This window comes from Hylobates moloch, unplaced genomic scaffold, assembly GCF_009828535.3.
Source record: "Hylobates moloch isolate HMO894 unplaced genomic scaffold, HMol_V3 SCAFFOLD_1, whole genome shotgun sequence".
Lineage (NCBI taxonomy): Eukaryota > Metazoa > Chordata > Mammalia > Primates > Hylobatidae > Hylobates > Hylobates moloch.
In genome coordinates this window covers 45,202,812-45,220,472 of record NW_026652276.1, presented here as the reverse complement: position 1 = coordinate 45,220,472, position 17,661 = coordinate 45,202,812, and the positions used below count along the sequence as shown (strand labels likewise).

At 39.0% G+C, this 17,661-nt stretch overlaps 1 protein-coding gene across 4 annotated transcripts in view; it reads right to left on the bottom strand.

Annotated features, from left to right (window-relative positions):
- Nucleotides 1-17,661, bottom strand: part of ANKRD44 (ankyrin repeat domain 44) — a 324,166-nt gene that overhangs the window by 109,192 nt on the left and 197,313 nt on the right. For all 4 annotated transcript variants that reach the window (XM_032755076.2, XM_032755077.2, XM_032755080.2 and 1 more), the window contains exons 9-10: nt 16,225-16,303; nt 5,324-5,438 (exon numbers count right to left, since the gene is read on the bottom strand). In XM_032755076.2, the coding sequence (XP_032610967.1) occupies nt 5,324-5,438; nt 16,225-16,303 (194 nt within the window). The remainder of the gene's footprint in view (nt 1-5,323; nt 5,439-16,224; nt 16,304-17,661) is intronic.

Genomic DNA, 17,661 nt, shown 5'->3' with positions numbered 1-17,661 from the left:
CTTCCTTAAAATCCGTTGTATGATTCCTTAAAAGCCAAGCATGAATCATGATCAGTTAACATTTCTGTTATCTTTCTGTGTGTCTAAATTCTTTATGATATTTACCTCACAAGTGTCCCAGCAAAGTGAGATTGGTTTAGCTTTGCTCACTGAGTGGGTGAGACAAAAACACTTCCTAAATTTAGAATTGGAAGATTTTATGATGTTTTACCCAAATGATCAGTCCAAGTAAACAAGCCAATTTCTTATGAATTTTATCTATGCAATTCCAAGTATTTATTATGCACCCTTAAGTGACAGCCATGAGACCTGGTCCTTGTTATTTGCAACGAACAGATGTTTTCAGTGGTTCCTTTTGAATCAAGTTTAAACATGCTAAAGTTGTTCAAGAGGCCCCTTCTCGATCTGGCTGTTGTTTAATCTGCATATTCTGGAATCTCAATAAACTTGTTTCCATTCCTCTAAGTGCCAGGCTCTGTCCTGCCCCCAGGCCTTTGCACATACCAGTCCCTCCACCTGAAACTCTCTTATCTTTTTCTCCTGCTTCTCCCATTATTTCTCCAACTAATCAGTGCATCTCTGAAGCACTGGAAATACGTTTGGGATCTCAAGAGTTCTCTGTGAGAATTTTTAACCTGTCTTTTCCTTTCCATGATAATCTAAAACAACTGGCATAAAAGCATTTTTTTTGACTCATCAGAATGGCCCTTTATCACCATATACCTCTGCCTAATTTCAGTGTCCATGTTTGTACTGAGGATCACATTGGTGTTTGTGTAGTACTGGCACAGGCCAGTGAGAAAAGAATAAAGATGGGCTCAATGGAAAAGTGATAAGACTGAACCTAGGGAGGGCCAATGATAATGCAGTACCTGAGCCTTCCATATAAACAAAATTTGGCAGTAATCTGAATAAGGGGCTCTGTGCTGCATGCCAAGTCCACTGTTCCACCACTTTAAGCCACTGCAAAACCTCCATTCTTGCAGTGTATATTGAACTCTAAAGAGCCTGCACCTCAGCCACCAGGACCGTAATCCTACACAAATGGTGATTTCACTTTGGCAAAATGTGAACTATCACATCATCTGCTATGTAGAGGCAGCAAGCCACTCGCTCAGGAGCTGAGGGTCCAGATCCAGTAGACTGAAGATGAGTCCCATTTCTATCCCTTACTGGCTCTATGACCTTCAGCAGGTAACTGAACCTCTCTGTGCTTCATTTACTTTACCTGCAAGATGGGAATAATCATAGCACTTACCCCATGAGGTTATGGTGAAAGTTAAATGTAACCCCTCAGAGCAGTGCCCAGAGGGAAGCACTCATAATGTTTGCTACTACTAAATTGTGCAGTTAACATGAATGGTGTTGGTTTCTGTTTGCATGTATTTTGTAATTTTTTTAATATATTAATTTGTTAGTGTCAAAAGCCTAAGGAGTTATCTAGTTTATGTTTATACATATTCATGTATCATTATAATAAAAATAAGTATATACTGAGGATCTAAAAGACTCTTGCTACCATGAGCTAACTGCTAGCCATCCTTCAGTCTTGGTTAACCTTTACATCTTGCTTCTCTAGTCTTGCAAGACATCTTAGTTATTTTTCACACATCCCAGTGGCACCCAGCAATTGCTCTGGCATCACACTTAGCATGCATGATTGTATTGCTTGTTTAAATCTTGCTCCCAGGGGATTATAAATTCCTCAAGGGCAGGGACCTCTATAATCCCAGAACCTGGCATCGTAGGTACCACTTAGGCCCTCAATCAATATTTAATGAATGAATGAATGTCAGAGCCAGTTATTTATAAACTATAATACCCCTAATTCTGCTGCAGTTGAGGCAGAAAAAGAATGCACCATTGGTAAGGAAATAGGCAAATTAAAATCCTCGAGACAATCCCCAAACTAACAAAATTAAAGAAGATAAACCAAAGGGCTTTGACACCACATAAAGTTGCATGAGCACTGAGTCAAACCGTAGGAAGTTGCTCTGACTTAAAGTTCAGAGAAGCAAAAAGAATAACAAAGAACATTCTAATCAAGGGCTGACATTTATTTTAGATTCAAATAAATTTGCAAGAAAGTAATAATGATAAAACTTGTCATATAGAGTTAATTTAAATACATTTTGCTATATTGCTTATGAATGAAGATGGGTTCTTTTCACAAATGCTATTTGTTTTTTCACTTATTTATGAAAGGCCTATTTTTCTCTTCTTTAATAATCCTATAAGGAACCCAGAGAACAGTGATTTTCTGAGAGGCTTTTGGCAAATTTAATCTTCTCCAATTACTCTTCCCTTCATTTTGATATTTTGCCCCAGGGTGGTTTCCATTTTCTCACACACACAAACACACAAAGGCACTTACACACACACATACAATCACTGCCCTAAGGAACCATTGTCACTGAAGGTAGCATGTCGCATCCCCAGATACATTGTGACAAAGAAAGCAGACATGGATCTTTGAGTCTTGAGTCTGAGACAATATTTCCCTCATCTGTGTCCCTAGGACACAGCAGAGACAATGGAGGAAAAAGCTACTTGAACAACAATGCTATTTTTAAGGCACTTTTGCTACACGGTCTGTGTTTCCATAAATTGAAAGCAAAATAATTATAAGGAAATAAACTTCCATCGTATTGAATTAAATGGTTTTTAGGGAAAATTTTTAAGTAACCATTGTGTCCAGCTTATTTTTATTTCTAAAATGGATTCAAGTCTGGAAGAAAATCAGAAATTCATGATTGTTCGGCTAAAATTTCCCAAGTAACCCAAAGCTGAAAAAAAATACCACTGAAAATATTAACACATTGCAGGTAAAGTCAGTTGGTGCCTAAATATTTATTTTTCTGCTTAATTAACACTGAGCATTTATTATCTCTAGCTTTGGGCATCCATGATCTTGTTGGGAACTCCAGAACCTAGTAAGAACGTCCTGAATCTTAGTGTAGAGCTCTTTCCACAAAACTGAGAGGCTTATTTTAACTTATAACACCCCAATTAAAAAGTTCTTCTGGCTCACAGCAGATTCCTCTCTCTTCTGTAAAAAGACATCCCACTGCTAATACTATTTGTCAGCATTCTCCTCTTCTGTCATCCCTCAGCCTCATCTTTTCTTCCCTGGACATTTGCAAGAGGCTGCCAAGTGTTTCTAGCCTGGACCGCCTCCAGTATGTCTGGACCGCCTCCAGTATGTCTGGACTGCTATCAGAGCGATCTTTCTTACACACAAACGGGATCATTAGACACAACCTGTTCTACACCCACTTAGAATTCTTTAACAGCTTCCGAATGACTCAGAATGTAATCTAATTCCTTAGCAGGACTTGCAAAGTCCTTTTTTAGGCCCTCAACCAATATTTAATGAATGAATGAATGTCAGAGCCATTCTGATGTGGCTCTTCCAGCCTTCCCTCCTCATTTCTTTCCACTCCACCCATCAAACATCCAATGACCCAGCTTTAGAAATGTGCTTTTAACATGTTCACATGTTTATGTCTTTATAACGACTGCTCCCTCTTCTTGGGATATCCTTCCTTTCTCCCATTTCTCTTTCTACCCCATAATTATGTCCATCTAGCAAACTCCTATATATCTTTCCTTTTGTTACAACATCATCTCTTCTGGGGGATCCAGAAAATTAGTGTCTCTCTCACTCTGTTCCCACAGCCTGGTCCAAACATCCATCTTAACAAATTTTACAATACTCAGTGATTTGTTCTTGTTCTTTACCACTAGACTGGGAGGTGTTTGGAACCCAGTTCAACTTAATGTTGGACTGATGAAGATAAACCATTATATCCTACCAATCTGCCAGAATGCTTCACAAAATTCATTTTAAGTCCAGAACACCTGGCCCTCTGTGAATCTGATTTCATGATCCCACTACGTCTTCCCCAGGCCATTTCAATTTTAGCTCATTCTCATACAAGACTTTCAATTGTGTTGCACAAAATTGACAAATAGAAAATTCCTAAGATACACTGCCTTCATATGGTTTTTCTTGTAAAAATTTAGTTACTGTTACACACAGTCTCTGTGATCAAGGCTAAACTCTTTATTTGGGCATTGAAGGCCCTCTTTAATTTAGTTCTACTACCTATTATTAAATAATAAAATAATAACATATATTGATAGCTGACTACGTACCAGGCACTGTTCAAAGAGCTTTTAACATGGGCTATCTTTTTAATAACCTTAGCAGATGTATTTATAGAACTCATACAGATCTTACCAGATACCAAAGAGCTTTACAAGTAATTAAGTCATTTACTCCTCATAACAAACTTACAGATAAGTACTAGTATTACTACAATTTTTCCAATTAGGCAAGGGGCTCAAAGTCACACAGTTCACAAGGGAAGCAGCTCGGACTGACATCAAGGGAGCACCCACCAAAGCCTGGGCTCCCAACCACCCTGGGTCCTGCCCCTGGGTGGTGCGTAGCATCATCACATTCTCTACTCCGTCAGGCCAAGCTCTTCCCTGGTGTGGAGTATTTGCCTCTTTTGTTCCCGCTTTCCCCCCTGCTTAGGATGGCTGCCACTCTCTGCTGTACTCAGATAATTCTCAGCCCCTAAAGCCTAGCTAAAATTCATCCTCTCCTTGAAGTCTTTTCAGAAAACACTGGCCACCTTTGAGCTCTCTCCTCCCTGTCTATATTCTGTGACACAGATTGTCTACACCAAACATTTGCCACTTAAGTCTGTTTCATTTAGAACTTTATGATATATGATCTTGCATGATTCTTTGACTTAAGTGGGTCTTGGGCCCTGCACAAAATTATGAGCTCCTTGAAACTAGGTAACTTACATCTTCTGAAATCTCCCATAGCACCCAGCATAGATGCTTTATGTATTTTTGTGGAATTGAAGTTCAAAATGAAGTCAGGTTCCCCCTTCCCTACATAGCAGATTGGCTCAATTGTACTCTATAACCATATCATTAAAGCTGAGCAAGCACTCTGAATACATTCTGAACTGGCTCAGTTATGTTTTATTTTTCCTGTTTAATATTAAGCATTGGGAAGGACAGAAGAATATTAGAAAGAAAAGTTAGGAATAAAGTTCAAGTTTCCTTAATTAAAACCACTGAAATAGATCTCATTTGGATGAAGCTAAAAAATAAAATTGGTTCTTCTTTGCCTCTGTCATTAAAAGGCACTTAATTTATATAAAATTTAATTTGTATTTAGTATAATGGTACAGATCCACCTTAACCTGGATAAATGGGAACTATCTACTGCATGGAAGAATCTTTTTGGCAGTATTCCCACTTGAGGCAATTATTCCACTGTATTTTTGCGGTAACCTACTTGGCTGTGTCAGCTCCGCTGGTTATTAAGGTGTTAATCAAAAGCTCATGACCGTATCTTGCAGCCACATGGAGAGGAGTGTTGCCGTCTTTATCCACACAGTCAATTTCACCTCCTGAAAGAGATATTTTAATACAGGATAATGCAAAGATTCAGGTTGATTCGGGTCCTACGTTCTCTGCTAGTCTCTTGTATCAACCAAATGTTGATTTATTTCCTATTCCAGTTGTGCATCTTTGCTCCGAAGTATGAGAATGCTTTTAAAGGGGATAAGTCACCATCTGAAGCAGCAGTAGTAGTATATCTGCGTAGACAGAAGTCTATTAGAAATGCTTTTGAGGCCGGGCGTGGTGGCTCATGCCTGTAATCCCAGCACTTTGGGAGGCTGAGGCAGGTGGATCACGAGGTTAGGAGTTTCAGACCAGCCTGACTAACATGGTGAAACCCTGTCTCTACCAAAAATACAAAAATTAGCTGGGCGTGGTGGTGCGTGCCTGTAATCCCAGCTACTCAGGAGGCTGAGGCAGGAGAATCGCTTGGGCCTGGGAGACGGAGGTTGCAGTGAGCTAAGATGGCACCACTGCACTCCAGCCTGGGCAACAGAGTGAGACTCCGTCTCAAAAAAAAGAAAAAGAAATGCTTTTGAGAAATATTTCCATATTGTCTTAGTTAAGAATCCAAAATCTCACAACTAAATACCTGCTCTGAATGAACAATATATTCAAATCCCATAAAGTGTAATTCTGAAGACATGTTCAATTTTAATTTTCCCTGCTGAATTAAAGACTTATGTAAACCTCGGGCTAAAACATAAGAACCAAAGGGGATGGACAGTTCAGGAAATGATTTTATGTAATTTGATGATCTAGCTTACAATATTTTAATATTATGACTAAAATGACTAAAAGCATAGAGATTAAACTGAAAATGCCTATATTTATAAAAACTATGACAATAATCATCCATACTTCTTTTAATATAGTATTGTCATTATGTTTTATTTTGCCTTCTCTTCCCCCAGTTTTTATTTCACTAAATCTCTTTTTTTCTCTCCCTTTTTCGTGTGTGTGTATATATACAATTCCTTCATTTATCTGAGGAACCATTTAAAAAATTAGCTATCATAACATTTTACCAATAAGTATGTTTTTCCTAAGAACAAAGACATTTTCGCACATAACCACAATTCCATCATTTTACCCAAGAAATTTAACATTCATAAAATAATTTTATGTAATATTAGTGCATAATTCCAATTTCTCATACTGTCCCCAAACTATGCTTTATAATAGTTATCTTGTTGTTTTAATCCAGGATCCAATCAAATATCCTGATAGCACTTGGTTGTCATGTCTCTTTAGTTTCTGTTAATCCAAAACAATCCTCCTGGCTTTTTTTTTTGTTGTTTTTCTCATGTCATTGATATTATTGGAGCCCAAACCACGGGTTGTGTTGGATGCTCTGCATTCTGGAGTTGTCTTTTGGTTTCTTCATTAGATTCAGGCTAAACATTTTGGCAACAATGCCCAGAGCAGATGTGTGCTTCCCGCTCCATTTTCTTAGCACACACACAGTTATTCCATTACCAGGTGATGCAAAGTTTGACTACTTGCAATGGGTACCAACTTTCAGTTTGGGAAAAGAAAGAGTTCTGAAAATGGATGGCGGTGATGGTTGTACAACAGTAGGAATGCACTGGATGCCACTGAACTGTACACTTAAAAATGGCTAAAACGGTAAATTTTATGTTATGTATATTTTACCACAATAAAAAAAAGGCTTGATTATGTGGTTAAGGTGGTGTCTGTCAGTATACTTACTGCAAAAATATCTTTTCCCTTTTGTAATTAACAGGCAATCTGTGGGTTGATACTTCGAGAGTGTGTAGATATCTGATTTCCCAACAGATTTTTTCCACAATAATTTTTAGCATATGCAGGGAGTACTTTGTTCAAAATTTACCTGAATTTTTTACTGTGTGCTTATATTATCTATATTAAGTTAGGTTCACTTAATTCTGTTTGCTTTCAAGTATTTTTACTGGGTTTTATTTTATTTTAATAATATGTAAAATACTTACATATTTCAAAAGTCAGAATAATATTTTTGCAAAGCCTTACTCATTCTTATCCCTTCCTCTTCATCCTCATACACATCCTACAGTAATCATTTTCATTAGTTTTAGTTTATGCTTCTGTGCTTCTCTTTGCAAAAAAAAAAAATTTCCCCCTACTTAAAAGTATTTCCTAGAACTCACTTCTACAGATGACTTCTTGGAGATCTTCCTGATTTTTGTACAGTTTTATTGTTTTCCATTGCACAGTTGTACTAGTTTAGTACACTCATGTCCTATGGATACGCATTTAGGTTATAAATAACATTTTGCTATTATCTGGAATGCCACAGTGAATAATCTCATACGTATGTTGCTTCATATTTGTTAGATGTAGCTTTAAGGTAAATTTTCAGAAGGGAGATATCTAGATCAAAGGGAAAATTAATACGTGGTTTTGTCAGATTTTGCCAGATTTCTCTCTGTAGGCACAGTGCAATTTTACACTCTAACCAGCACAGTATGAGAGGCACTTTTCCTTATACCCTTGTCAAGCTTTTGAATATCTGCTATCTGATGGGTGAGAGCTGGTATCTCTCTGCAGCTTTCATTTGCATTTCTCTTATTATGAGGGAAGTTGAACATCTTTTCATATATTATAGAAGGACCATTTGTTTATCTTTTTCTGTAAACTATTTTTCATGACTTTTGCTCATTTTTCTAAGTTTGTGTGTATGTCCTTAAACATACACACAATACTGATATCTAAACCATATACACACATCTATATATGCTAGTATAAGTAATATAAAACCCCGAGAAATAGAAATATATGAATGGCTTAAACATCCTCAAACATACAAACAAACTTAGAAAAATGAGCAAAAGTGATTTTCAATAACTTTTAAAATGAGTAAGCTCTATTTGGGAGATTACTCATTTATCAGCAATACATGTCACAAATATTTTTCTCCCAGGTTTGGTTTTTAATTTTTGATGTTTTTTTCCCTGTCAAAAAAAATTGGGGGGTGGCGGGGCGTGGTGGCTCATGCCTGTAATCCCAGCACTTTGGGAGGCCAAGGCAGGCAGATCACGAGGTTGGGAGATCGAGACCATCCTGGCTAACACGGTGAAACCCCGTCTCTACCAAAAACACAAAAAATTAGCTGGCATTGTGGTGGGCACCTGTAGTCCCAGTTACTCGGGAGGCTGAGGCAGGAGAATGGCATGAACTCGGGAGGCAGAGCTTGCAGAGAGCCAAGATCACGCCACTGCGCTCCAGCCTGGGTGACAGAGTGAGACTCCATCTCAAAAAAAAAAAAAAAAAAAAATTGGGGGAGTAATGTATTAGTCTTTTATGTTTGGGTTTGTTGTCAGGGAGGCTTTCCCTACACCCTGGTAACAAAGAAATTGACACGTTTTCTATACGGGAAAGGTTTTCTTTTTCAGATATGGATATCTGATCCATTTGGAGTTTATCTTGGTGGTGTATTTGTTGACTGACTAAATAAATGTTCCCTGAATGCCTAAAAGACTAAAAGTTCAAGAAAACAGCCTGAACAAATTCACAGAGGCAGAAACTAGATTAGTGGTTGCCAGGGGCTGGGGAGAAATGGGGAGTGATGACTAATGGGTATGAGGTTTCTTTTTGTACAGATATCTAAACCATATACATACCTATATATGCTAGGATAAGTAATATAAATATGAATGGCTTCAATCAATCTGGAAAGATGTGACACATTTGTTTTAAGTACCTTATTTCTGATTGAGAACGTATTATTGTAGAAAATTTAGAAGATGCAGTAAAATAGAAATACGAAGAACAAAACAGAAGTCATCTATAAATTCACTGACTATCCAAGATAGTCAGTACTAGTATTTTGGAATATTTCCTCCAAGTTGTATGTATGTATGCATGTGTGTGTAGAATTTTCCCATGGTTGAGTTCCTGGTGTAGAAAGAGTTTTTTAGTCCTACGTTCTCCTTTAATGTTACATTACAAATCTTCCCATGTCATTAATTTTTTTCATTAATATAATTGTAAATGACTACATAATATCAGTATCTAGAGAATTTACTTAGCAAATCCCCAATTAATAGGCAATGAGGGCATACCCAAATCTTTGCTATTAAGAAAAACACAGGAATGAACATATTTACAAATAGTCTTTACATTTCAGATGATTTCCTTTAGTAACTTTTTTTTTTTTTTCCTGAGACGAAGTCTTGCTTTGTCACCCAGGCTGGAGTGCAGTGACACAGTCTCGGCTCACTGCAACCTCCCCTCCCAGATTCAAACGATTCTCCTGCCTCAGCCTCCCAAGTAGCTGGGATTACAGGTGCTTGCCCCCATGCCTGGCTAATTTTTGTACTTTTAATACAGATGTGGTTTTGCCATGTTGGTCAGGCTGGTCTTGAACTCCTGACCTCAAGTGATCTACCTGTTTTGGCCTCCCAAAGTGCTGGAATTATAGGCGTGACCCACCACACCCAGCCAGCAACATTTTTAAAAATAGGACTATTGGACTAAAAGCATGGAGACCCTTGATATACACCAGCAAAAAACTTTTGAGAAAGGCTCTGCCCTTTAGCATTCCTATTAGCAGTATACTCGAGCATTATGCCAAAAAGAAGCCATTGAGAGTCTTCTCAGATCTGGGGAAAGAGCATTATCTTCCAGGCCAGGACACTGTCCCCTGTAATAAGATCGTCCATAAGGTCCTCATCAGATCTATATGGTCCTTCATTCCAATGAATCCTACTATTGGCCATTATAACTAACAACTCCCCAACATTTATTTTCAGCAAACAACGCTTTTTCTAGCCAAGTGTACTGGCAAAACGCAGGACTAGAGTATAAAAATATTTGCTACAAAGTGAAATGATTACCAAAAATGTGTGCACTTTGTGAAGGGGACAATTGTTTCAAAAACTCCAATTAGCACACACAGGATTTTGGATGCTTCCCTCTACTCTCAAGACTTCTGTGTGTAGAATTTTGTTTGAAAATCAACTTGCTGCCAATAAGTTTACCCATTTGGGGGTTTGCAACTTAATAGCTGTTTACAAAAAGAGAATCCCTTTTTAACTGACTGGGACAGAGAAATATAAATGGGAACTTGAATAGAAATACTGATCTTTCTTCAAATCTTTGTTTCTGTGTTACAGTGGGGTTCTTTTGTTGTTGTTATTTTGGTTTTTTTTTTTTTTTGAGACAGACTCTCGCTCTTGTTGCCCAGGCTGGAGTTCAGTGGTGCAATCTCGGCTCACTGCAACCTCTGCCTCCTGGGTTCAAGTGATTCTCCTGTCTCATCCTCCTGAGTAGCTGGGATTACAAGCACATGCCATCATGCTCAGCTAATTTTTGTATTTTTAGTGGAGATGGGGTTTCGTCATGTTGGCCAGGCTAGTCTCTAACGCTGACCTCAAGCAATCCACCTGCCTCAGCCTCCCAAAGTGCTGGGATTACAAGCATGAGCCACTGTATCCGGCTTTATTTTTAAAGTGAATTGTCCAGATAATACAGTATGATCACTTCTGCAAAGTAATAATTAAACATCTTTACATATATTCTTAAATACATAGAAAAATCCAGAAAAGTCACCAAACTGCCAATAAAAATTATTGGGATAGGGCTGAGGAGACACATTGGTGGAGATCATGGAATCTCTTTCATGACTTAATTTTAGTTTACAGTGAGCATGTACTAATTTTATAATCAGGAAAAATAATAAAGTTAGTTATTGTGATCATCTAGGGACTCAACAGACAGTTAACTATGATCTGAATTTAGAAGTGTCCAATTGAGATCAATTCATTTTATGACTTGATGGTAGCTCTGGAGACAGGCAGCCACCTCGTCCCCACAGATACCTCAGAGCAATCCATGTGCACGTATCCGTATCAGAGCTGCCCACGGTGGTCTGCCTGAAAGCCCCAACTGTCGAGCTGATCCAGGCAGATGTGGGACAGAGATCCCCAGACTGCAGAGAAGTCTGCCCTAGACAAACACTCCATCAATCCACGTCCTTCCCAGCCAAGAGTCACCAAATCATTCTTAAAAAGTGTTAGAGCCTCCAGGTTTACCCGTCTCAAATATGCCAAAAATTGGGTAGAGAAAGGGAAGAGTGAAAACTATCAGGAAGGGTGGAATAGAGGGTCTGAGCTGACAAAAGTTTTTTCGTGTAGTTGTTGCTTTCATTTTACAAGTCAGTTTAAAACTGTAAAAATATAGATAACTGGCCAGGCATGGTGGCTCACGCCTGTAATCCCAGCACTTGGAAAGGCCAAGATGGGCAGATCACCTGAGGCCAGGAGTTCAAGAACAGCCTGGCCAATATGGCGAAAACCCATCTCTACTAAAAATACAAAAATTAGCTAGGTGTGGTGGCAAGCGCCTGTAGTCCTAGCTACTTGAGAGGCTGAGGCAGGAGAATTTCTTCAACCTGGTAGGCAGAGATAGCAGTGAGCCGAGATCATGCCACTGCAGTCCAGCCTGGGCTACACAGCGAGATTTCATCTCAAAAAAACAAAGATAATTATTGTCCACATATGCTTTTATTATCATTTAAAATATATTTCAGGAGGCCAGACGCAGTGGCTCACGCCTGTAATCCCAGCATTTTGGGAGGCCGAAGCAGGCGGATCACCAGGTCAGGAGATTGAGACCATCCTGACTAACACGGTGAAACCCCGTCACTACTAAAAAACACAAAAAATTGGCCGGGCGTGGTGGCGGATGCATGTAGTCCCAGCTACTCGGGAGGCTGAGGCAGGAGAATGGAGTGAACCTGGGAGGCAGAGCTTGCAGTGAGCTGAGATAGTGCCACTGCACTCCAGCCTGGGTGACAGAGCAAGACTCCGTCTGAAATATATATACATATATACATACATATATGTATTTTTTTTTCAGGAAAACATAACTTAGTGGAAAAATAAAAGAGAGACTCTCTGTTTGTTATCTGAAAACATGTTTTCTATTTAAACAGCACCTCTAGATAAGTGCATTTCTATCTTACAATCACTCCACAAACCTTTCCATTTTCATTTGAAAATTTTTAAAACTTGCTTGGAATGCAAATGAAATACCACCTGTCATTTGAAGGTTGCAAGTTAAATATTGGAGATTGATCATAGCGAGGAATATAAACATTTACCAGTTTAGAAGTATGCAGAGCACGTCAGAAACGATAATTAATTAGCATCCTCTAAGCATTCATCTGAAATTAGTTTTTCATTGCACAAACAAGAATGGTCAGCTTACTAAGTTGCCTTGGAAGGATTGTGAGCCAAAGGGTCAAAAATCTCACATCGACTCATCCTAACCTACAACTTGACTCTTCCTTTTCAAACTATTTATTTTTAAAGCTTCTGTGAAGAAAACATCATTTTTGAACTTGTGTAACCTGCTGGACAGCATCTGAGAGGGGTGCCTAGGTCCAATGGTGAGGTCAAATGCCTCCAGACACCAGATGCTGTCCTCGGTCAGTTCCTTTCCCTCTCTTACTGTGACAACACGGCTTCAGACAACAAACAACGTGATTGGATAGCAGAGGTAGTCTTTGCTTACTAACTAAAAATGAGTGGGTTTTTTTTTTTTTCCATTATTATCTTACTAAAGCTGGATGATTCTGGAAAAACAAAGTTATGAAAACTAGTAATCCTGACTGGAGAGCAGTCAAGGAAGCAGAGAAAGCTATTCAAAGTCCAAACACCAACACGATTTAACAAAACAAATAAATACAAAGAACATTCCTCGGTAGCACGTTTAGTTGCTTCAGGGAGCCAAATGCTGTGCCCATGGGGTCCTGGAGGACAGAGGGGCTCCTGCTGGGTGATGTCCCACTCTGCGCGGGACTGACACCCGGCCCTAGGGGCATGAGCTTCTGGAGAGGGAGTGTCCCGGCAACAGCCCAAGATTCTTCCCAGAAGGAAGCCAACAAACAGGAGGTAAAAAAAGAACTTCCTTTTCTTCTCCCCAAGGGCAGTTAAAAAAATGTCAAATGGAAGAATTCACAGTTCTCACATGTGTTATGAATGCAAAAAAAAAACTGTCAGTTGAGAGAAGAGAATACCAAAGCATCCTTTTACAGGGAAAACTCTATTTCAAATATAAGTGACTCGCAGAGTAAACAGAATTCAATTTTAAAAGGAATTTTTTTAAAACACCATTGGTTTCTGGAGGTCATGTTTATAAGTGTGGTGGTTGAGAGTTCAGTCTCTGATGTCAGACTGCCTGTGTTCAGATCCCTATTCCTCAACATACTGGCCATTTATCCAGACACAAGTGACAACCTCTCTGCCTCAGTTTCCCCATCTTTGAAATGGAGATAATAATAGTACCTCTTTCTCGCAGGGTGGTTGAAAGGCTTTATAAGTGGTGTTTAGCCAAGTGCCTGGCACACTGTGAACACTTGGCTTTATCATTATCACTTAGCTTTATCATTATATATAATAGGCTACATATTATAGCCACTATATCCTTATCAATTCAGGCCCCTCGACCCCACCCAATCCATAAGCAAGATGCCAGGACAACCAAGAATGAGAGAGGTTCTAAAACAAAGATCCCCTGATCACAGAGGATAAGAGACAGGGTTTCTTTTAGGTCTCCCCCAACTCAAAAGTCTAGCAACAGCAGGGCACGGTGGCTCACACCTGTTAGCCCAGCATTTTGGGAGGCCAAGGTGGGCAGATCACTTGAGGCCAGGAGTTCGAGACCAGCCTGGCCAACACATGGCAAAACCCCATCTCTACTAAAAATACAAAAATTAGCTGGGCATGGTGGCACACCTGTAGTCCCAGCTACTTGGGAGGCTGAGGCACAAGAATCGCTTGAACCCGAGAGGCAGATGTTGCAGTGAGCTGAGATCACCCCATTTCACTCCAGCCTGAGCAACAGAGCGAGACAGTATCTTAAAAAAAAACAACAACAAAACAAAACAAAACACAAACAAAAAAAGTCTAGCAAGAATATCCAGGCAGGACATGGAAGTCTTCCAGCCCACATTGCTCTTGGAGAGGTCAAAGATGTCAGCAGTCCCCTGGGACTGTTGTAAGCATGCCAGCAGGACAGAGAGGAGATGCGTCATAGAGATGACCAGCATGGCCTGACACACAGAGATGAACCTGTGGGGAAAGCAGTGCTTAGAAGGAGAAAAGTTGTTTTCCCTCCAACCTTGTCTCTGGAGCTTGAAGTTCTCTAAAAGGGAACCAAGCTGTTTAAGTTTTGTTTGTTTCTAAAAGTTTTGTTTGTTTTTAAAGGGGGGTGGACATCATTTCTGAAAAACAGTTGAGAAATACAGTGGCATAAGAGATGTGCTCAAAACAGACTAGGGTCACTCCCCCCGACCCCCTTTATTTACATTCAGCAAAATAAAACACAGTGGCCTTTTCAATAAAATGAATGTCAAAGGCATAGCACATATTTCAAATTAGAAATAATGGGTATTGCACGGTTAATTTCTGTTTTACCTTCCTTGGCTCACTGGAAACTTGTTAGGATTTCTTTTCCCTATAGCTTCACTGGAATGCTTATAAATTTCCTTTGCTTTGCTGCAGATATTTTGCTTGCTAAGCATAATTCCACTGGCTGGTCTTCCATCCAAATGTCAAATGACTTCTTTGTTTTATGTCTTGAGTGCCTAAGACATAACTCAGTGCCACTAATAATTCAAGTGTATGTGGTCCGAAATTCTTACAGATGAGAAAAATACAGGTCCAAGGAAACTGACTAATATCAGAAATTTGAGAAGTAGAAGTATGGGTCAACTGAAAATAGGAACTGCCGAATTGACCTGGAATATCAGCTTAAAATCTGAACTAAACCTGGTTTTTGTTTTTTTTAAATCCTCTCTAAGATTTGCTAATAGAAGTGATGCTGCTGGCCATGACCCCCTATTAGTAACATGAACCAGGATGTAAACTGATACTCCCTAGTACTTTGACTTCAGTGACAACCTGATGGTTCAAGTATACCTTTGTTGTAAGCCTGGAAAGTTACTCTATTACTGTATTATGTGACTTTCCCAGGTCTTCTCTGTTAAGCCTGTGAATTTTTTTTTTTTTTTTTTTTTAGACAAAGTCTCGCTCTGTCACCCAGGCTAGGGTAAAATGGCACAATCTTGGCTCACTGCAACTTCCTCCTCCTGAGTTCAAGCAATTCTCCTGCCTCAGCCTCCCGAGTAGCTAGGTTTATAGGCGCCTGCCACCACTCCTGGCTAATTTTTGTATTTTTAGTAAAGACAGGATTTCACCATGTTGGCCAGGCTGGTCTCGAACTCCTGACCTCAGGTGATCTGCCCACGTCGGCCTCCCAAAGTGCCTGGGATTACAGGTGTGAGCCACCACGCCCGCCTAAGCCTGTGATTTTATGATCCTTTATATCACATCCTTACCTGCTTTTCCTTTGAGTCATTTCATTTTTCCTACTTTTGCCCAAATAGCTTAATAAGTTTTAACTTAGGAAACTATAGTGAACTCTAAAATTTAAAAATAACTCAGATTTGTTGCTAGAAAATGAATGCTACTTCCCTTTATTGGTTTCAGAGTGAGAAGCACAGGATCTTGAGCCTATATAAATACATCATTTCCAATTTCAAAGCTCATGCTCTGTGCCTGACTCCAAATTGACTGTGAAACTATGGCTTTATGTTTTTACTATTAAGGTGGATATTGATGACATGTCTGATGAACAGTTTTTAGCAAAGTACATCAAAGAATTATGTAATTGCATGCTTACTAAAACTCCAAAACAGGGCATCGACTTTCATATGCAGGTGACTAACAGCCAAATTCACAACAAGAAACTATCGAAATAATGACACTACTGAAGCATCTCTCTTACCATTCTGAATGAGGGTCTGTGACCGTGTGAACCTTCCATGGACAGCTGTCATGTGCAGTGGACTTTTGCCATCTTTACTCTAAAAAAAAAGAGGGAGAAAAAAACAATGGAGGTGCTCATGAGCCAGTGACACCAATCTGGAATACCCCTATGGACACTGCTAATAATACCCTGAAAACATTCATTTATTTATTTATTTTTTAAATATGATCAACATGAGGCTACAGTGAGCTAGGATTTTACCACTGCACTCCAGCCTGGGTGATAGAATGACATTCTTCTAAATAAAATAAAATAAAATAAAATAAAAGTATGATCAACAATTACAAGAGGCAAAGATAATTTTGAAAGGAAAAGATAAAATGTACACGACCTCTCGAGTTATTGCATAACATCACATTTTTTAAAAGCTTAGAGAAACAGTTATCCAAAATCTTTATTCCTCTCCTGTGATCTACTGGAGAAGGAAGTTTCCTTCAAGGTGTTTTTTTCAACCTTTGTCTATAGTACACAAAAAGGACAAATGTGTTAACTTGCATGGTCCTCTTTAAGCTGAAGCTGACCAAATGGCTCTGAATCATTGCAACTCTTAAAACTGACCTGAGGCGGGGCACCGTGGCTCACACCTGTAATCCCAGCACTTTGGGGGGCCGAGGCAGGCGGATCATTTGAGATAGTTCAAGAACAGCCTGGCCAACATGGTGAAACCCCATGTCTACCAAAAATACAAAAATTAGCCAGGCATGATGGCGCACGCCTGTAATCCTAGCTACTGGGGAGGCTGAGGTAGGAGAATTGAACCCAGGAGGCGGAGGTTGCAGTGAGCCAAGATCGTGTCACTGCACTCCAGCCTGGGTGACAGAGTGAGATTCTGTTTCAAAAAAAGAAAAAAAAACCTGATCTGGAACCCTCTGCTGTTCCCTCCATTATAATTCCATTTTTTAAAAAACATAATTTTTAAATAAAATTAAACAAAAAAGAAAAAATTTTAAACAAAAGAATAAAGAAAAAGAAAGTAAAAAAATAAAAAAAAACAAAACCGTAATTTTTTATTGTTCCAAAAGAGAATCTCTTACTTCACTTAACTCATTAGAAGTTACAGGACTAAGGCATGCAACTGTTTACGAAATCGCCTTTTGAATGATCAGCTGGAAATGTGTGCTGAATTCATACATTTGTTACTATTCATGATAGAAATCATGAAATTTCCTGACACAGATTAAGCCAAAACACAGAAAATGTACAACATCTATATACCAATCATCATTATACTAAATACCAAGGTACCATATGTAACTAAGAAATAGTAACTTACACAATTTCTTCTGAAAATAGGCCCAAAAGAAAATATTACTGTTATTTTAGAATAAAAGTATCTCCAACAGAGATAATGTATTTTCATCTAAGTGTTGTTATCAAAAAAATCTATGTAACACT